The sequence below is a fragment of the Culex pipiens genome, chromosome 1 (genome assembly GCF_016801865.2).
Source record: "Culex pipiens pallens isolate TS chromosome 1, TS_CPP_V2, whole genome shotgun sequence".
In the NCBI taxonomy this organism is placed as follows: domain Eukaryota; kingdom Metazoa; phylum Arthropoda; class Insecta; order Diptera; family Culicidae; genus Culex; species Culex pipiens.
In genome coordinates, this window is record NC_068937.1 from 39,936,386 (window position 1) to 39,958,716 (window position 22,331).

The 22,331-nt window shown below is 37.0% G+C and overlaps 2 protein-coding genes across 3 annotated transcripts in view; one reads left to right on the forward strand and one right to left on the reverse strand.

Annotated features, from left to right (window-relative positions):
- Positions 1-356: 356 nt before the first annotated feature.
- Positions 357-2,844, forward strand: LOC120413286 (speckle-type POZ protein-like). Its single transcript, XM_039574062.2, has 2 exons — positions 357-513; positions 581-2,844. The coding sequence occupies exon 2, from the start codon at positions 596-598 to the stop codon at positions 1,664-1,666; it is 1,071 nt and encodes a 356-aa protein (XP_039429996.1). The 5' UTR covers positions 357-513; positions 581-595; the 3' UTR covers positions 1,667-2,844.
- LOC120413206 (beta-1,4-mannosyltransferase egh) overlaps positions 2,275-22,331 on the reverse strand; it is an 82,582-nt gene continuing 62,525 nt past the window's right edge. For both annotated transcript variants that reach the window (XM_039573961.2, XM_052711504.1), the window contains exons 2-3: positions 13,404-14,464; positions 2,275-3,705 (exon numbers count right to left, since the gene is read on the reverse strand). In XM_039573961.2, coding sequence (XP_039429895.1) covers positions 3,133-3,705; positions 13,404-14,207 — 1,377 coding nt within the window. In that variant the 5' untranslated portion in view covers positions 14,208-14,464 and the 3' untranslated portion in view covers positions 2,275-3,132. The remainder of the gene's footprint in view (positions 3,706-13,403; positions 14,465-22,331) is intronic.

Here is a 22,331-nt window from a genome sequence, read left to right on the forward strand (position 1 = left end):
CTTTTCGGACTGCTCGAAACACTAAAAACAAACATAGCAGTGCGACCAGTTTCATGGAAAACTGCTGGAACGATTATTTTATGGCAACCCTGACTGCTTGAATGAAAAATTTCATTCGAGCACGTTCTGTGCACGATGTACACGATGAGCGCGATCTGGCGCGATTTGGGCGCGATGAGCAAAAAAGACCGCGATGAAGGAAAGATGAGCAAGGATGAAGGAATTTGGTGCGATTTGGCACGATTTTGATTAAATCGCGAAGTGTCATCCCCCTCGTCGAAAACTGTAATTTTTTTTATACGGGGCCGTGATCAACTCCAAATTTGGGATCCCCCGCGGAGGAAGCATTCTTTAATAACTTTTACCCGCAACTTGGGTTACTTTCAACGAGCGTGCATGCAGCTTCAAAGTTTGAACCAACTGTCAAAACAAAAACATTTTGTTTTGATTGATTTCGTCTCGCGCGGAAGGGCTGCAATCACGACTGTCTTGAATTTTAGCAAATAAGCAAAGGTAAACAGCGAAAATAGTAGGAAAATGTCATCAATTTCATACAAAAATGAATATTTTTTCTCTTTAGTTCAGAACTTCCGCCATGGCTCAATCCGGAACTAGCAACGCACCAAGAGAGACTTATGTCACTTCCGTACACTCAACTGAGTACTCGTACACATGGATCATAAGGAATTTCGAAGCCTGGCATAAAAAGCAGGGAGGGCCACAGGATTCTCCTCAGTTTCCTTCCGGCCTACAAGAGGAAGTCAAATGGATTTTGACCGTTCGTCCACTTGCGACGGAGGATGAATTGTTTTTGTCGTTGCACCTTGAGTTGGTATCGTCCGATTTAGCGCAAGGAAATCTCGAAGCCACGTGTGAAATAACAGTTACGACCACGAATGGTTTCAATTCTGTAATGGGTCCGTACAAATATAATTTTCCTCTGAATGAAAATTGGGGCTGGGACAGATTGTTGAAAAAGGATAACTTGCTCAAGAATGCAAAACCAACTGACGAACTGATCATAAAATGCAAAATAACCGCAAACGGAAGACTTGTCAACGAGACGCTGAACAATCAATTCGAACCTCTGCCGAGCAGCTTGAGTAAGGATTTAAAGACCCTCGTCGGTTTCGACAGCAAGTTTGGCGACGTCACCATACTGGTCGCTGGCCAGCGATTCCCGGCGCACAAGTGCATCCTGTCGGCCAGGAGCTCCGTCTTCAGCGCCATGTTCGAGCACCAGATGCAGGAAACAATCGAGAATTGCGTTTCCATCGACGACATCGAACCGCCAGTTTTCGAAGCGCTGCTCCGGTTCATCTACACGGACGAGCTGGACAGTCTAGAGACGATGGCCCACGCGCTGTACAAAGCGGCTGATAGGTACGACATTCCGACGCTGAAAAGCCACTGCCGTTGCCACATCCTGGAGAAGCTCAGCTCGGAAACGGCAGCCCAAACGTTGATGCTAGCGGACCTGTACAGCGACCTCGAGATGAAGAAGCACGTGCTGCAGTTTCTCAGCGGCAGCGTGGCGGCCAAGGTGACGGAGACGGACGGCTGGAAGGAAATGGTGCGGGCTTGTCCGCACCTCGTGGACGAAACGATCCGAGCGATGGCCTCCCAATTGATGAGTCGTAGGGAACGTAAGGCTTTTCGCATTTGAAGCTGGCTCCGAACTGAGTCCTAAAGGACAACAAAGGTGATTTCTTTCTCTTCCAAACCGAAATAAAAACTGAGCTTTTCGTAAGATTTAATCGCTTTGATTTTTTATTCAATATTTATCGGAAATTCCATTACAGGTAGATCATGAATTATCAGCAATTTTCTTTCTCTTTTTTTTTGTTTGCCTAATGCCATCTGCCTTTGCTGCACTTTTGTTTTTTTAGTAAGGTATTTTATTCCATATTGCTTCGCTGGTGTTCTCCCTTTTACGCAGGAGACAGAGAAGCCAAGCGCGCGCAGCGCTCTCGCAACATGTCGGCGCTCATATCAAATGACTGTTGGTTTGTGTTTGTGTGTGTATGTTTGCTGTTTCTATCGAAAAATTTATAGAAACATTTCCTTTTAGCCTTAAACAATATTGATTTTGGAATAACTTCTAGCTTGCGACTTTTTTTTTAAATTTATTTTTAAGTTTTTTCTTGTTTCAATTATATTTTCAGCTTAGTTTCTTTTTGCTGTTGCAAGTTTGTCCTCTTCCAGATTTTTTTTTATCTTTCCTAGCGCACTGCGTTTAATCGTTACATGGTTGTGTCTAATCATATCGCTAAATTGTTTTTTTTGTTGTTTAATATTTTATTAAATACAGATTGTGAACAACGTGTGTGGACGTGGGAGTTTTTGCCTTAGTTTTGTTTAACCATTTTTGTTCTTTTGCTCCACTCGACTTACGAAGCCACGTTTTAAATCGTTTTTTTCTAAATAAGTAGATTCGTCCCGTTTGTTTTCTTTTTTGCTTGTGTGTTAAGTTTGAAATCGAATAATGAAATGATTTGCGTGTGTGTGATTTTTAAGAGCACCCAGAGTGAAAAGTTTAAGGAATCTGCTAAAAGTGGTGAGCGGGGAAATGGGGAAAGAGGAAAAAATGCCAATGCCACGTAAACGTAATGATATTCACTAATTATACACGTTGGTGAGAACACGGTTTTCAAAATACAATTGTACACGTAAAAATGCTTAACCTTACTCTTCTCTACACACACGGAAAACAGAAAAAATGTACACGGAAAAAATAAATAACAATGAAAAAATCTCATAGAATTTTTCTCTTGCTCGCGCACCCGCACACACTCTCGCACTCAATCTAAGCCAAGTCGGGGAAGAACCAAACAATTTCTGTATTAGAATAAACTTATATATTGTTTTGTTCCATTTCATGAGGAAGTTCCACATAAAAACAACATACACAAATGACTTTCGTTTTCCCTTAAACGGTTATGCGCGCAAAATACTCTTTCTTTTTTTTCTGATAAATTCAGAAAAAAAAACTCACAAACTCTAACAAATGTACAAAGGTTGTTGGTTGGTTTGGGGGTGTTGTGTGTGTGCTAACAGCTAACTTGCTCTTGGTAAAAAATAATCATAATTAGAAAGAACTTTAAACCTACTAGTAATGATACTGCCTCCCTTTTAAACGGTAACAAGCGCCCGGACGTCCTTCTGCACCACGTAAAACTTGTGCTTCTTCCCGACCAGCCCCCAAATCACCGCCACGTTCTCGATGACCACGTTGATCGGGATGGTGCACAGCGCGCCCAACACGCACGCCAGGAACTTGACCACGCCGAACCGGTACAGCGAGAAGCTCTTGATCACCCCGAACACGTACATGTAGATGTTGAACCCGGCGATGAACGCGCACAAAAAGTCCACCAGGTTCGGGCACGGAATAGGGTACAGCCCCGCGAAGATCATATTGGACGTCGACAGGGGCATCGTGACCCAGGAGTACACGCTGATCCCGAGCAGCAGCTTGTTGCGCACCGGGATCGTCTTCGAGTGGACCACCAGCAGGATGCCCTGGAGCCAGCGTTTGCGCTGCTGCAGAAAGTCGAGCAGCGTGAACGGGCTCTTCTCGTACATTTCGCCCTCGATGAAGTTGAAGGTGTACCCGGCGGCAAAGGCCCGCATCGCGAAGAAGCAGTCCTCCGCGACCGAACCGTCGATGCCGTTGTCGAACGAGACCTCCTTCTCGGCGTGGACCTGGGGATAGGATAGAAGGAAAAGATCCCGTTAGCTATACTCAATTTAAAACGCAAGGAATCATCGCTGCGGTAAACGCGCAACGTGGTGGGGCTGACTGGCAATTGCAACGCCAATCGCGAATTTGCGGCAAAAAAACATGACAATTTAAATTAGAGCTACGAAATCGGCTGATTTCGACCTTTTTTTTGTATTTTTTGATTTGGCTCAAACTTTTTTTGGGGGCCTTCACTGTCACAAAAAAGCCAAACATTCAATACTACGCCCTTTTAAAATGTTAATCTTGATTAAAAAAAATCAAAATATTGTTTTTGAAAAGATCGGCAAATTTCACGAATGTTTCATATTTTAACACTGAAAATCAGACCATTTGTTGCTGAGGTATCGACATTAGAAAGTAGAGGGTTGTTTAAGTGAGCCCTAAAAAACAAAATTCCTGTTTCTTTTTCTTTTATTCGCTGTAGCTCAGCAACCAGTGGTTCAATCTTTTAGGTTTCTTAGACGAAATTGAAGGAAATACTGAACTCTTCGAAAAAAACTGGAAACTATTTTAAAAATTAAAAAAAAAGATTATAATTATAATCCCATCTCTGATATGGTCACATCCTTGGTCTGCACTGTAAATGTTACGAGCTTTGTGCAAGGTTCTTTGTAATATTGGTCATGTGTAACATAACCACACGCACCTTTTTTCGCGAATAAACAACATTTTTTGCAGTACGGGTTTTTTCCGTGTATACGAAACGCGTCGGTTCGTTCATTTATTGCTCTACATTTCGATACGATTTTTGCGAAGTTGGCGTGACTCTGCGGTGTAAATTTGGTGTTAACATTTTATTTAAAAATCATATTTTGGGTATCAAGTGAAGTTTTTACCTAATTTAGACGATTATCCACAAAAAATCAAATTAAAAAAAAAAGTTTTCATTTGGGTTTTCATGCCATTTGACATTTGCTGCGGCGCTGTTCCATTTTCCGTCGTTCCGGAGACATTTTTTTCAATCACGGCGTGTTTTCTAGAACAACCTTATCAGGAAAAAATAGTCATCGCTACTTTCAAATGTGTCTTATAGGAAATTTTCTCAGCTTTCCAATGCTTCTAAGAGCGAAATGTTTCATCGGGAAATTTCTGAGATATCTCTATTTTATGTTTTTTGGTTTTAAATTCCTTTATTATTTATTGGAAACTTTTACATAACAGTCCAGGAAACTTGTCAAATGATGTGTATCATGTGTCTTTTACTCATCAAAATGTGCAGAATAAGACAAGAAACAACTTTGTAGAAGGTTGCAAACCGCTAAACATTTTGAAAATTATGTTTTGTCTAAGTTTTTGAATATATGGGATTTATTCAGAAATTAAAATCATAAAACAGTGTAAAAATATATTTTGTACATGAATTATTTGATAATCACATATTTTTTGTGTACAAATAACACGTGTCTACTCTGATTTAGCTAGTTCAACCGAAACTTTGGCAGGTTTGAGATTGTTAATGGTATTATAGAATTTTAATGAATAAATTTGATATTTTCTTAAGCAAACATTAAACTGGAACATAAATACAAATATGATTTGAAATCGAAAATATACTACATATTACTGTAGCAAGCTTCAAAAGTCATATTTTCATGAGTATAAAATAAAAATAAAATTTTATAAAATGTTTTCTGTTGAAAATGCACTTAAAAGTAGCAATAAAACTCGGGTCTTCCAATTCAGAATGCTGAAAACACCGTCACAAATTTTTTTTTTGTTTGAACAAAAATTAAATAATATTTTAACAAAAAAAACAAACAGTAACTTTCTTTTCAAACTATTCGAAAAAAAAAATCAAGAAATATATATATTTTTTTTTTATAGATTAGATTGAAGATGAGAGTCTTATAAACTTCTAAAATATTGCTAATCATTTAATACAAAAAAAAACTAAAACAATAATTTCATACTAATGAAAACTATTTCTCCTAAAGCTCGCAACAGTAATTTGCAAATCAATTTCTAGTATTAAACATGTTTTGTATCCATGCAACTGGTTAGTGCTTGATTAAGGAAATATTATTTTTATTCCTAAAAATCTTGTAATACCCTATCAATCTCAAACCTGTAGAAATTTCGGTTGTATCAGCTAATTCCAAACTGAATCAGAGCATTGTTATTTGTACACAACAATTATGTAATAATCTATTTGTTCTTGTAAACATAATATTTCAATACGATTTTATTATTTTCATATTTGAATAAATCCCACATATTCAAAAATTCGGTAAAAACTTAATTTTCAAAATGTTTAGCGGTTTGCAACTTTCTACAAAGTTGTTTCTTGTCTTATTCTGCACATTTTGATGAGTAAAAGACACATGAAACACATCATTCGACAAGTTTCCTGGACTGTTATTTAAAAGTGTCTAATTAATAATCAAGGATTTTAAAAGAAAAAACTTAAAATAGAGATATCTCAGAAATTTCCCGATGAAACATTTCGCTCTTAGAAGCATTGGAAAGCTGAGAAAATTTCATATAAGACACATTTGAAAGTAGTGATGACTATTTTTTCTCCTTAAGGTTGCCCAGAAAACACGCCGTGCAATGGGCATAGGTTGCATAAAACTTTCTGCGATAACTTGGATGCAAGTCAAAATCGTACCTCTTTTCATCGCAGGGGATCGCCATCTCGTTTTGTCACAGGGGGTAGATATTCAAGCTTCGATCTTGTAGTAGTGAAATTCGAACCGTTCAACGCGATAAATGGAAAATCGTGAGAAACAGTGAGCGTAAGGTGAATAGTTATCAAAAGTGGATGCTGTTGCTGTGATATTTTGTCGGCGAAGGATTCCTGAAAATTCCACTTCTAGTTTTTGTCCAGTTTCCTGCGCGACAATAGATATAATGAGACTCGGTTTCACGATTTTGCGCGTCCGGGACATCCTGAGCAGTGTATCCTTTTCAAAGAATTTATGAATTTAAAACATTGTTTCGAACTATTTGACTTTTCTCCTACTAATCTTAATTTCTGTTCACTCATTTCTTGTGAAATCCTTATTCAATTCTTCTTCGCAGTTTTTTTTTTTTTTTTTTTTTTTTTTTTTTTTTTGGGAGGGTGATCCAGCCGCACATCGTTGATGTCGAAACCTCTAAACTGGGCCCTCGTCCTGTCACGTCCGTCAGTAGTCTTGTCGTACATTACAACTAGAACCAGATCTGCCAATGAATTAGTACACTTCGACCAAATAAACACTGACGCTGTATGGATCTGACTCTAGAATAAATGCACAGTTGTGTGTTATTCATAAGTCCAAAATGTTCAATTATTCATATAAGTCCAAATATTCATTTGCGGATAACTACCTAACTTGAATTGAATACAAGATTTAAAGCAACCTATCCGAAAGCTACTCTTATCTCAAATCCCCGACATTTTAATTATTAACCAAAAAAAACGTTTCTTTTAAAACCTGTCTGGCTTCTTTTAAAAAACAAAAAAAAAACAGTTGATATTTTACAAGTCGTGAATTGAAAAAGAGACGACCATTTGTTCGTCAGAATTCCAGTAGATCCTCGATTCGCAACAATGGTCGATACAATCATAATCCGACAACCGTTAGTTCAACAGATCAACGAATTTAGTCCGATATCATTTCACTATTGATTGATCGAGACTCTATGGAAATTTTGACAAATCAGAATGGTTTTTATGCTACTTGAATGAAAATCACCGATTCTGATAGAATTACTAAATTCACTGTTACTAATTTTGTCCCTAAATAACTAAAGGCAAAGTATAAAAAGTTGATATTTATAGCTAAAATCCTAAATTCTACAAACACTATTTTTTTAAACCCGCATCCTAACCTGACACCCACATTAAGATAGGGAAAAATCACATATGTAGCGGTTCATTGTACAAATGTGATATTTCCACTATCAGAGAACCTCCTTGTCTCGATGACAGCTTACCGGCCATCGATTAAGCCCTGAGACTACGCCAAAGTGGGTTCTCGCAGCATGAAGTGGTGTCCATGTGTAAAAATGGAAGCTTCAGCAATATACTGAACACTTCGATTTTAATTCCACATCGAATCAAATCATACTCTTTGCCAAACAAGCATCAAACCTATGACACTCATTATGACAAAGCCCAGGGTCAATTCTTCTTCGCAGTTTTTCCTATTTTAAAGTCTAATCGTCAATATTTTTTTTAATTTTAACTATCTTTATCAGCCTGCATCTGTACTTTAATCGTCTCCTTTCATAACCAAATATTGTTTTCAGCAGGGTATGCAGGTAATTTATTATAAAACTCAATATAAATTGAATATAAATGAATAATGATGTATTATAACACTTAACACACCCTACACAACATAAATCATAAATCGGAGCGTTTGGTACGGTATGTCCACGCATCCTTCCTCCCCTGTAGATTCTTTGAAATGTGATCCGTTCTTAGAATCCTCTCTGCGGCAAACACAACGCAGTAGGGCTGGCCGCTTTAATTTTTGCAATTCATTTTCGGGTGTTCTCGGATGTACTGCAATTATTAATAATGACAAGAAAAGTGCTTGGGGCGTAATCTAATCACAAGACTTTCCAGCATGCTTTCATCGGACTGGCTGCGTTTGTGTTAGATTAGATTAGATTAGATTAGAATAAACAACATTTTTTGCAGTACTGTGCATAGGAATATCACAAAAATTGAGAACATTTATTAAAAGAATTCTAATATACTACAGTGGACTCTCTCGTTGTCGATATTAAAGAGGAGATATCAAATTATAGATCGTAAAATCAAAGCAATCTATTTGATGGGACTGACAAATTTATTGACAGCTGGAGAAATATTGATATCGAGAAGATCTAAATATGACGCAGGAAAATGCATTTAAAAATGTTTTCAATTGATTAGACTTTTATTTCTATTAACGGTACACATTAACCATAGCTTTTGCACCCAGATTTCTGTTACAGACATTTTAGTATTATCAATACTACGGGAACTATCGATATAATTTTTTATTCATCCCCTAAATTAATGTCTTCGTAGTTATTTACAACAAAGTTTGACTATTTTTACAATCAGATTCTTGCATGATTGGGTCCGTAAGTTTGACAATTTTGGTAAAAGAAGACAACAACTTCCTTGGTTGCTTGCCCTTAAAGTTTAGATTTTTTTTTTAAATTTTTCTAAAACTATTTTTCAAGCCAATTTTGAAGAGGAAAAAGTTTTGAAAAATATTTGCAGTTTCAAAAATTTAACCTCAAATTCTGTTTTTTTTTTGCAATGCTTTAAACTTTTCAGTTACTTTGTTTTTTTCTAAGTTTTATCAAAAATAATGAAATTTTTGAAAAATTTCACAAAAGTGTGGCTTGATTTTGGATCTCTTTTATTTTTTTTAATAGGGGAAATAAACTCATTTTAAGCCTAATAAGCGGTCTTGTTTGAATGATGCTGGATAATCTGGAGTGTTCCTTGAAATTCAGTAAAACCAAGTACACCAACGAGTAAAGCAACTTTTTGTGAACATTTCTGTTTATTTTCACTTTTATTAAAAGTTATGCTATTCCTTTTACAAGCATTTAAAACAAATATTTCCCAAATGCATTCTAATCAGTCGAGTGCATTGGGCCACGCCCATTTTTCTATTTTCAGTTTAGTTCTTTTTTTCTTCCAGCACTCTTTTGGGTCTGCTTAGTGCTGCCAAAATTGATGAAATTTTAAGCGAACACTCACAAAAAGTAGCATTTATAGCGAAAGGTTCCTGGCAGCACTTGCTCACTCCACAGGCGCTGATGGTGGTGTTGGTGGCCACCCTTTGTTCTTTATTTGCCTTCGCTTCTCGCTCGGTTTTCTTCAGCATTCGATTGGAATGGGTGGTCAAAATTGAAACGTCAGAAGACTTAGCGCGTTTGTTTTTTTGATGGCGCTTGCTAATTATTTACATTTTTCGGGATTATTTTTCAAGTGAGTGACTAAGTAATGGTGAAAAGAACATGTTGCCGGTAGTTGGAAGCAATTTTATATATTAAGCGCTTTGAAATCGTTAGCGCAAGTGAAAAGATATTGATGGCGACTTTCGTTAAGCAGTTAACATCTGATCTTGCGTGTGGATGTGTGTGCCACCAAAATGATGAGAAGTGGTCTCGCAAAATAGAAATTATGATCAAAAGTGCATTAAATTAGATCTTTTTGGTCAGTAAATGGCATAAATTTGCGTGCTTACTCGAGGCGGTGCTGTTGCTGGTAAGTTTATAGCCTAAATAGTATTTTTGGAGCTTTTTACTCGAGCATCAAACTCTTCATATGACGAAGATAGGTGTTTGATTAGAAAGGGTATATTTCCCCTACATAAACAACTACTTCTTCCTTTTTTATAATTCCATCAAGCACCTAATGCTGGCATATCAGCATTTTGACCGACGCTTTGACATTAAATCACCACTTCTGAAATTTGTCTTCAATTGAAATTGAGTAATAAACAGCTCAGTGAGAAGTAAGCAAGTAAGTTTCCATCAAGATGTTTGCAAAAATTGTTTTTATTTGAGTTAAGTTATTTTTAAAACAATCAATTTGGACGAACAAATCCAATCTGCCTAATATATGATAATTTCCTCGAATAAGCGTTTCTAGGCCCAGTGACAAAAATATATAATTTAACCCAAAAATGACAATCTCCTCGTCAAAGTGTCCTGATGCAAACAATGATCGAGCTCGAGCTGTCACAGCCCTGTAAAGTATGTTGGCTGACATATCGGGCGGTCAGTCACAGCTAGAAGTCGCCTGCCAAAAACTTTTGGTAGAAACGTAGAAAGAGATAGCAGATCTGATGCAAACAATCTCCCAGCAGCCATGTAAACATACTTTGAATGTGTTGGTAAATTTCTGACTAGAAAGCATTATATGGATGATCAATTATTTTAGAGCGTTTGGTACGGTATGTCCACGCATACTTTCTCTTCTGTAGATTCTGTGAAATGTGATCCGTTCTCAGAATTTTATTGGTAAACGCAACGCAGTTGGACTTTTATTTTGTAAAACATTTTTGGGTGCAATTACCACAAGTCTTTGTTTACCCTCTACTGCCCAATTTTTTTTCGATTTTGTATATTTTTCCCGTGTTCAGGAGTTCATTTTGAGCAACTTTTGTTCTACGAAAAATAAAAAATACTTCTCTTGTTCTATGTTTTTCTTGTTTTATTTTTAGTATTTTAATTTGCATTGTTGTTTGTGTTTAGTTTATGTTTGTTTTTGATAGAATTTGGCCTATTCTACCATTTCCTATCATTACCTTTTGCCCTTTATATTTAATTGTTCTACTATAAAATGATAAAATTATCATTAAAGTTGTAAAAATGCATAGATAGCATAGACTGGGATACTACAAAAATTACTGCATACTATTTTTTACTTCAAATATAGATTTTTTTCTAAAAACCATTGGCGGTACCAGGGGGGCTGGAGCGGCACGTGCCCCTCCAAGAAATGCTTCAAGATTTGTGTGGGGGTCATTCACAAATGCTGTAACCAAACAAATAAATCCTAAAACGAGTAATGACTAGGTATGTTATGGGTCATTCCACCTCAATCGTGCAAATCCAATATCACGAAAACTAAAAATCATTTATCAAAATTGGAGAAAATTAAGGGGTTACATACATGTTGAAATTCACAAAATTTCATAATAAGAAAATGTATTAAATCCACTTAAAACATTTCAGTTTTCAAAACAACTGTTTCAATGAGATATTTCAATGTTAAACTGAGTAAGAGATGAAACACCGAGTTGAATTACGGGTGCCACGATATCACGAGATGGGATGGACCAAATTGGCTGAAATATGGGGTAAGGACTCTCAAGATATATCCCGTGTGCATGACGAAGCCCGATTTTGAAATTTATCATTTTTAAACAAAATCAAAAACTGGCGATTTTTATATGAAAAGCAAAAAAAAAATATGTATACCTTTTTTTAAATAGGAATTCGTTATGCACACGGGACCGTTTTAACGAATCTTCACAAAAAAAATTGAGACGATTTGGTCAAAGCAGTGTTGAGATATCGTGGCACCGGCACCCGTTTTTAAAGTACTAACTTCATATACTTATATCTCGGCTTTTTTATTACCAAGTGTATTCAAATTTGTATTGTTAATTAATGAATATGTATATTATGATGCTCTGAAAACAGATTTAAAAATCTTGTGTGTGCTCAAACAAATCTTGGCCGATTTACATGTAGAGGAAAGTGGGGCAAGTGTAACAAGCTAAGAAGATGCTCGTTAAAAGCCATTAAAAACGTTAAAAAATCTGTCGGATTTTGTATGTTCATCATATTCTAGGTCTTAACTAAGACTTTGATATAACATTTAAAAAAAAATCCTGTTTTTAATGTAAAAAAATTATATTAACATTTTTGATTTTCCATGCGTTCTACTCAACTAGTGGGGCAACACGAACAACACGTTGGGGCAAGAGGAACAATGCATGAAACAACATGTTAATTTGCTAACAATTGAACTGTTATCAATTAGACACATCAGATTAAAGTGTACTTGAAACGTTTCTTTAATTTTTAGATTAAATAATGATATTTTACAAAATAAAATTGATCGTTTTAACGAAATAAACTAAATTTTCGTAATACAGCTATATTTTGCATGGACATTTTTTTAAACATTTATCAGTTTTTAAGTACGTTTATGTATTTTTTCCCTAATAAAATATGTAGTTGCAGCAATTCGGATTTTTTCCATACTAAAAATCCATATGGTACACTTGCCCCACATAAACAAGATTTTTCAAAAGCTCTCAACAAAAATAACCAAAAGTTAAATCATAATTTATGAAAGGTGCAAGTCATTGGTAGGGACACTACTGATTAAGGAATAGTATTTTGATAAAATGAGCCTTAAAACGAACCCTAAGCCTTATTTTGTACTTTCCAAAGATTATAGGAAAACAAAGGTTTTGAAAAAAAAACTTCCTTTAAATATTATGCCCCGTGGCGTTTACGTCGTTTTGACGGTTATGTAGTAGTAGAATCAGCCAATTGCATTGCTAGCAACAATTCCTCATACAGGAAATAATCGAAATTGTAAAAATTACGGCCGTACGAGCGATTGTTCCTCTTGCCCTATATGGTCGTCTTGTTCCACCTTCCCCTATGTAACTCCTTAAGCAACCAGTTTTCAGTTTTGGACTACGCCAATCGTTTCCAGGGAAAATTCTCGCATGTTTGGCAGGTTAAGGACTCAAACTCCGTCTAATTTGCAAACTCTCACTATTTTATCAAATTGTTTTGCGAATATTTTGATAAAACAAAAACTTGCTTGTTCACTTTCCATCAAGCTTTTTTTTGTTTATTTCCTGTTTTAAAAAATTCTGAAATTTTTTAATGTTGTGACCATAAATATTATCAATGTCAAAATTTCAAAAGAGAAAATGTACATTTCGATTGAAATAGTGTCATTGAGTATTTGCCCGCGAATTCTAAACCAACAAAGCAACTTTGTGCTCGCATCATTGACGATATTTAATTGGTTCCACCACCACCGCGGTGTGGTTTTCTGTCCACTAATTAGGCCAACCACTTGAATCCCCAGCCAACGTGATACCTCATTGCGCACTTGAATGCACCGCCTTCTTTGTGCCAAATCATTCGTTTCAATTGAGAAGCTTCTACACTCTTTCGGACTTACCTGAGTAACCACGTAACTGCCCTTCCAGCTAAAGTACGGCTTGTGGAACATCTTGAACTGCAGCCGCAGCTTGCCCATGTCGTCCGAAACGCGGAAGCTGTCCGCCAGCGTCGTCAGCCAGTTGACGACGTTCTCGTTGGCGTACGTGATCAGGCCCTGCCCGAAGGGGTGCTTCCCGTCCAGGACAAAGTTGATGATGCCGCGGACGCTGTTCTCGGTGAGGAGCGTTTCCTCGTCCAGGTGGACCACCCAGTCGTTGTTGTTAAGTACGTTCACGTTGTCCTCCAGGCAGTACTGCAGGGCACGCGACTTGAACAGGGCACCGGTTTTGGTTTTGTAGTCCTTCGGGACGACAATCTCCCTCGTGCGGCGATGTTTCGGAAGATTTACCGGCTTGTCGCTGACGACCTCCACCAGGAAGTTCTCGAGGCCGGTGTCCAGGCAGGTGTTCATGTTGCGCAGGACGTTCGACTTGACTAGGTCCGGGTAGTCGCCGCGGGTCACCACCCGGATGCAGATGAAGGGCGCCAGCAGCGGCGAACCCTTCAGCACTACCTTCTCCGGGAAGGCGTTGTAGAACACCAGCCCGAAGAAGTTGAACAGCACCTGGGGCAGCGTGAGGAACGTAAGCAACCGGAGCGTGTACAGCAGCAGCGTCGGAATGGTGCCATACTCCTCCCAGGGGTCGATCGCGACGAAGCTGTTTTCGTTGACCTTGATGCCGCCGGAGAACACCTCGAACACGATCAACAGCGTGAAGAGCAGCGCGCAGTGAAGCAGATGCTTCGAGATGGAGTTCAGCATTTTACCACGTCGGCGTCAACTTGGTTGGTCCCACCTTTTTTTTTTTTCTACACGGCACTACCTTAGCAGACAAATAAAACTAAAATCTAACCCGTAAACGTTTCACTAGCTTCTTCTTCTTCTTCAATTGAAGAGAAAGGGTCGTCTTCTCAGGTCACTACACTAAACTTCTTGGCTGAGGCTGTTGTTGCTGATGATGGACTGCATTCCGGTGAGGCATGGTGGCTCGTCGTCTATCGTCGGTTAGTTGGTGGTACCTGCAAGGTAAAGAAAGAGAGAGAGCACTTGAGTAAAGCCATACAATGAGTAATGAGAAGGGTTGTTGGTGATGATAAAGGAATCTCGCGGCAATTGTTTTTGATTGCGCGCGTTTGATAAGATATCGTACATTTATGGCAGTCCCAGGGAGGGTTATCAATAAAGTGATGCATCACATGGTGTGAAATCATCTCGATTAGCTCATAGCAAGCCATCGTCCCTGGCCCAGACGTATTACTCATTTAGTCGAAAGGCGTTAATGAGTAGGTAGTCGTGGAAATTTAATAGAATTTCAAGTTCACACCTCAAATGACAGGGTCTTTTGTAGAAACTTGGAAAGTTGGTATGAACTTGAAAATTTCGTACGAAATAAATACCGAATGCAATCTAGAGTACATTTTGCTATGGGTTTCAAGTGCAGATAGGTTGAAATCAAAAAGTACGGTAGAAATAATGAACTGATTTCACTATTCGGAACTTAATTTCGAAGTACAAGGGAACATCTATCTTTGGTTGTAGAACTGTTTTTGCCTTCCTCATCTTACTGAGGAAAGGCTATAAAATCACTCGAAAAACGAAATTCTTAATTTGACCTCCTAGACCCACCTTCACGTATACCTATCGACTCAGAATCAAATTTTGAGCAAATGTCTGTGTGTGTGGTGGGATGTTGATCAAAAAAATTGCACTGGATTATCTCGACACTGGCTGAACCGATTTGCGCCGTTTTAGTCTCATTCGATCCGTCTTGGGATCCCATAAGTCGCTATTGAAAATTATAAAGTTTAGTTAAGTACTTCAAAAGTTATGCTAAAAAACGATTTTAACAAAAGTCCGGAAGATTGTAAAAAGGGTGGTTTTTGTAAGAAACCCGTCATGTTATACATTTTTAGAAAGGTAATCAAAAGACCTTGCCAACGAGTTCAATAGATTGCAGATCTGACAACCCTATCAAAAGTTATAAGCACTTAAGTGTTATTTATGAACTTTTTAGAGGCCAGATCTCAGATAAATTGATGAAAACGTTGTCCAAATCTATCATGCGACCTGTCGTTGGATAGGTAATCAAAAGACCTTTCCAACAAGTTCAACAGATTGCAGATCTGACAACCTGATGGTATGAATAATGAATCAAGTTGATAGAACACTGAAAGGTCCGCCCTTTTGGATCTATTTTGGATAGCATTACCCTCTAATCGTGAGGAAGGCACCAACCACCTAAGGCTGGATTAAGTAACGTTTTTCATAGTGGATTGAACAGATCGTTACTGGAATACAGTCCAAATTGATTATCCGAAGTTTTAATAATTGGAGGGTTTGAATGAGACATCGGATCATCGAATGATTGTTATTTTATTTTCTTACTTTCCACTTCAAGTTCGAGTTCTGTGACCCCATTTTAGAAAAAAATCAATGGTTGATTACTAATTACACGGAGAAAAATAAGTTCCGAAAATCGTGAACAAGCGTTCATGAAACTGTAAACCACTAACAAAGTGTTCAAATTCTATAGTACGCTTTTGAAAAACGTAACATAAATGTTGAAAATTTTGTTTTTGGTTCCCATTTTCATGATGTCTTTTTCACGATTTTCGAAACTCATTTTTCTCCGTGCGCACCAAATGCATTTTCTCAATATTTCATGATCGCCGTTTTGGTTGCAATCTTGAATTTAAAAATTGTAAATCACTTAAGAGTAGTTTAGGGATCATGCTTAGGCTCGACAGTTAAAAATAGGACAAATAAAAACTTTTTTTGCGTTACTCGATTATCCGAAGATAAAAAAATATAAATATTGAAATAACTAGCCATTGTTTCAACATTTGCATGGAAAAAGTGTTTCAAAATGCATTTTACACATTGTTTTGCATTCATTAGTCTTCAAAAAATGTTAGATTTGACGAAAACAAAAAAAATGCGAAAAAAAACATCAAAAATTTTCAAAAACATGCTAAAAAATATTCTAAACGCAGGGGAATGCATTTTAAATTGATTTCAGCTGATTCACTTAAATTTCCATTGAAATGTTGAAGTGTTAAAGAAAAAAATTGCCCCCTGATTTTTCGGGCCAACTTTGAAGGAGGGGGACAAAAACTTTAAATAACATTTGTAACAGCTTTAACGGTACACATCAACCATAGCTTTAGCATGAAGATTTCTGATACACTGTGTATCAGAAAGTATCTTCAAAACTACGGGAACTTTCGAAATATTTTTTTTTCATCCCCTAAATTTACTGCCTACCAAATTATTAACAACATAGTTAGACTATTTGCACAATCAGATTTTTTCAGGATTGGGTCCGGAATTTTGATAATTTCGGAATAAAAAGACAACAACTTCTTGGTTGCTGTGCACCCTTAAAGATAAAATTTTTGGCGATTTTTTATTTAACTTTTTATAACTAAAACTTGAATTGCAATAAATACTGTTTTTATTTTTTATTTTTCATTTTCTGTTATGTTTTAGGGGACATCAAATGCCAACTTTTCAGAAATTTCCAGGTTGTGCAAAAAAATCTTTGACCGAGTTATGAATTTTTTGATCAATAGTGATTTTTTCAAAAAATCGAAATATTCGTAGCAAAAAAATTTCAACTTAATTTTTCGAAGTAAAATCAAATTTGCAATCAAAAAGTTAAATTTTGATCAAGTGCACCGGTTTCAAATTTAAGCCATTTTTAGGTAACTTTTTTTAAAATAGTCGAGTTTTCATTTTTTTTAACTAGTGCACATGTTTGCCAACTTTTGAAAAAAATATTTTTGAAAAGCTGAGAAAATTCTCTATATTTTGCTTTTTTGAACATTGTTGATACGACGCTTAGTTGCTGAGATATTTCCATGCAATGGTAACAGGAAAATAGTTGTTTTCCAAGTCTCACCCAAACAGCCCACCATTTTCAAATGTCGATATCTCAGCAACTAATGGTTCGATTTACAATGTTAAAATATGAAACATTCGTGGAATTTTCCGATCTTTTCGAAAACAATATTTTCAATTTTTTTTGATCAAGACTAACATTTCGAAAGAGCCAAACATTCAATATTACGCCCTTTCAAAATGTTAGTCTGGGTTTAAAAAATTTGAAAATTGAAACATGTGAACTAATTTAAAAAAAATGAAAAACTGCGACTATTTTCACAAAAGTTACCTGAAAATGGATTTTACTTCAAAACGGTGCACTTTATCAAACTTTCACTAAAGTACTTTTTGATTAAGGGGTAGGCGTGGCTGAATGGTTACGCTGTTCGCTTCGTAAGCGGAAGGTTCTGGGTACGATTCCCATCTGCTCCTATCGAGAAATTATGGAAAGAAGGAATTCTGAACACTTGAATATGAACGAAAAATTCATTAGCTCGCGGCGGGGTTCGATCCCCCGTCCTTTGGGTAAGCAGACAAAAATGCTAACCACCAGACCATCGAGGCTTAGTTGACTAGAAGGATGAAGAATGCTATAAGAATCCAAGAAACTTGATTGGAATCTGTGTGAACCTAAGAACAGGAAATGCAATATTAATGCAAGTTGAATTCAAGGACACTTACTGGTTGCATAATTGTTAGGCGAATATTGAACTTCCAACACGACCAGAATTCACCACAAAAAGCTTGGTGAACCGAATTGGAAAGCTTCCAAAAATGAATCCAAGCACATACGAAGAATTAAGGACCATAAATAGATTTGACCGGCCGCATCACTTACCACAGTGAATCCTGGCTTCACACCCATCTTACTAACACCCTCAAACCTCACGTGATACTTTGTCGAAGACGCAGCTGATTTAGCGGTCTTCATCACTCAAGTATCGGACTAAAATTCTTATCCACTTCCCCCGTGTCTTACCACTGGTCGTGGCCGGCGCTGTGATTGGCTAGCATGATAGGGGCATTTGAAAGTTGCGAAGTGGTGATGATTGGTTCCTACTCTTCATCTGTGGTCCACGGAGCAATTCTTGGAGGTCCTGGTCAATAACAGAGTAGCAACTACGGGTAGACACCAATGCACTAAAGTACTTTTTGATTGCAAATTTGATTTTACATCAAAAAATTAAGTTGAACAATTTTTGCGACCAATATTTCGATTTTTTCAAAAAATCTCAGCATTGATTCAAAAAATCAGAACTGGGTCAAAGATTTTTTGCACAACCTGGAAATTTCTGAAAAGTTGGCATTTGATGTCCCCTAAAACATATCAGAGAAAAAAAAAATTAATAAAATAGTGTTTTTTTGCAAATCAAGTTTTAGTGACAAAAAGTTAAATAAAAATTAACCAAAATTATTTTACCGTGTATCATGTTTTTCCCAATGTAGTCCGTATCCATACCTACAAGTTTGCCGAAGACACCAAATAGATCAAAAAATTCCTTCATAAGATACAGATTTTTTAATTTTCATACATCATTTTTGTATGGACAGCTTCCAAATTTGTATGGAAAATTATATGGTCAAACTAACAATGCAAAATGGCTTCTTTGGGCATACCGAAGGCACCATGAAAGTTTCAGCCGGAAAATACATAAATAAAAATTCAAAAAAAAAGACCGATTTTGTAGAGATTTGCTCATTTTCAAGTTTGACCAATTTGGAATAGAAATACAACAACTTACTTGTTTGCTGTGTACCCTTAAATTTAAAAGAATCCAGAAACTTTATTTTTTATGGAATAAACCACGTTATATGAATGCAAAAATCATTTTTTTATTCAATTTTTAATCAATAATTGCTAATGTTTCAAAGAAACAAACACAGATAAATTAACTTAAGAGCGAGTTTTTCGCCGTTGTGCCATTGTAGGTGCTCCGATTTGGATCCGGTTTGTTTGGTTATACCTACATGAGATGAACTAAAAATCAAATAAAAATTACTGACAAAAATCTTTTCAAAAATTAAAAGAAATTAAAATTTTTGGGCTAACCTCTTTGAATAAATTTTACTTGCAGCTCATTGCAAGAACTGTTATTTTACTTGAATTCGTAAAAACATGTTCAAATCAAACAGGTCGAAAAAAATTTAAGTAAATTGAAAAGTCATCAAAAATCTTGAAAATGTCTTTTAATTGAAAAAAAAAATCTCAGAACAGGAAGTTCATCAAACAATCAAGCTTCCTGCCAAGACGTTTTTTTATATCTTTCACCTTCTGCCCTGGTGCACTCCGGACCTGAACGGAGTCTAGCGCTAGGGCTTGTTAGACTTTGTGGCGACAGGGCCGGCGCGCCCGTTGGCCTATGATGTAGGCCAAACCTGTGTGCCCCGGCGTCGTCGTATCGTGATTCGAACCAGAGAAAATGGGGGGAAACAAACAAACAAACTATACGCACGCAAGCAAGCAAAAGCAAACCAAACACTTGTACCTTTTTCTATCCCTTGGCACCGTGTTCCTTTCTTTGTTTTGAAGTTGAAAATTGTGAAAAAAGCGACATCTAGTATCGAATAGATGTGACGCACTTGTATGCAAATCTTGCATGCAAAATTCCTGCCAGCAAACTGCGACATCTTGCGAAGAGTAGCACAATCTAACTAATCCAGGGTTATCTCTTAAATAACAAAAAAAAAAACACAATTTATGGAGCAACACGAAAGCCACCTCAAAAACGCGATGGATTATGAAATTGTTTCTGCCACTTTTGATGAGATCGTTACTGATGGGGAAGGCAACGTCATGCCTTTCTCGACGAATTTCGACAAAGCCGCGGGGTGAAATTATAGGCTTTTGGCGTTCGCAGGTTGCAATTTTTGCTCGCTTTTCGGGAGGAATGTGGAATGGAATTTTTCGCTGTCACAATTTGAACAAACTGAAAGTTATCGGGGAACGTGACCAGAACGAATTGTGTGAGAGTGGCTGCTTGTTTCCCCCACTAGCGCCACTTTACGCGCCAGTTTTCATCAGCGCCTTTATGTGTTTAATAATATTTGTGTTTGGCAAACAAGACAATCGATTTTCAACGGGCTCGAGCGTGGAGTTGGTGCGCGAGAACGAAATTTCACACGTGATCGGTATTTGTAGTGTTCAATTGGATCGGAGAAATAACAGCAAATGAAAGTGAAGAAAATTGTGTGTCAGATATCCTAAAACCGTTTTTTTTTAATTCATTATTCCACAATTAAAAGGTCAATTTGAATTATCAGAAACACACCACAGTAATTTATAATTCACCACAGCTCGTTTACGAGCGTTTGACAAATGCAACTGCATAGAAGTACTGTGGTGAAGTTCAAAACTATCGTGGTGAGTTTCCAACCATTCAAATTGACCGTTAAATTGATGAGTGCTGGATTTTAAAAGAGACTTACGTCAGTTTGTCTGTGGTGCCCCTCGTAGGTGTTTAACTCCATCAGGTGATGAGTTCCACCCATTGTGCGGATACAATTAATCTTTAAACGACCCCCCCTCTATAAACGGAAACCATTGTCTCGACGATGTATCAGATATTGCGCGACGTCAACACGCGACAAACAGAAATTGCTTTATTGCACAACCTTGTGATGAAACGCTGTCATGGATGGAATTTTTTCAAATGCTGTCAAGTCGGGAGCAAACTTGGCGCGATGACTTCAAATCATCTGCTCTTCATGGTGAGCAAATTCCCAACTGCACATTGGGACCATCCATAAACCACGTGGACACTTTTTTGGGAATCCCTTACCCCTTCGTGGACAATTGTCCATACAAAAAAAACTTTTTTGTATGGATCGTGGACAATCACCATACCCCCCCCCCCCCCCAAAGGGGCCACGTGGTTTATGGATGGTCCCATTCCATCGGACACCATAGGGTAGCAAAAATGCGATTTGTTTTCCATTTAGTTCGACAAGCATTTGGTATCGGGCAATGTGGCAGGTTATCACGAGATTGAGAGTAAGAGCCAGCATCAGCTAGCAAAAACGGCAAAAACCGGTCTTCTCGTGCAGATTCAGTACCAACGAGAAGAAGCCGGTATCTACATTCATGGATATCACGTTAACCGACTTTTCTTTATTGGAATTTCTGTTCTTTCTTTAAGATTTTTTTTTTGTAACTAGAATAAAAACGGTCAACTTAAACACAAATTAGTTCAGCAAATACTCACTGCTCTGTAGTGGCGCTGCTTTGACATTTTTTTATGAATGATTTGAAAATATTGCAGGAGGTTTGATAAAGCATATTAACGCGTTTAAATGAGCAGTGGTGAATTCAATTCCATCGTGGTGAGCTTCGGATCATTCAAATTAACCGTTATATTGTTGATTGGTGGATTTTTAAAGAGATTTGTGACTATTTGTCTGTGGATAAAGTTAGCAAAAGTGGCAAGAACTACTTGGGGAGCGTTCTTATTTTACCATTGTCGGACCATTAGTTGTTGAGATACCGACGTTAGAAAATGGTGGGTTGTTTGGGTGAGACTTAGAAAAAATCAATTTTCCTGTTTTTAAACCTTTGCATGGCAATATCTCAGCCCATTAGTTGCTCGTATCAACAAAGTTCAAAAAAGCAAAACAGAGAGAGAATTTTCTCAGCTTTTCAAAAAAAAATTTTCAAAAGTGGGAAAACATGCCTACTATTTAAAAAAAACTGCTACTATTTTCAAAAAAGTTACCTAAAAATGGCTTTAACTTGAAAACGGTGCACTTTATCAAAATTTCACTACAGTACTTTTTGATTGCAAATTTGATTTTACATCGAAAAATGAAGTTGAAAAATTTTTGCGACCAATATTTCGATTTTTTTTTAAATCAGTATTGATTCAAACATTCATAAGTCGGTCAAAAATTTTTGCGCACAACCTGGAAATTTTTGAAAAGTTGGCATTTTAGATCCCCTAGAACATATAAAAAAAAATAAACGAAAATTAAAAATAGTGTATTTTTGCAAATCAAGTTTTAGTGACAAAA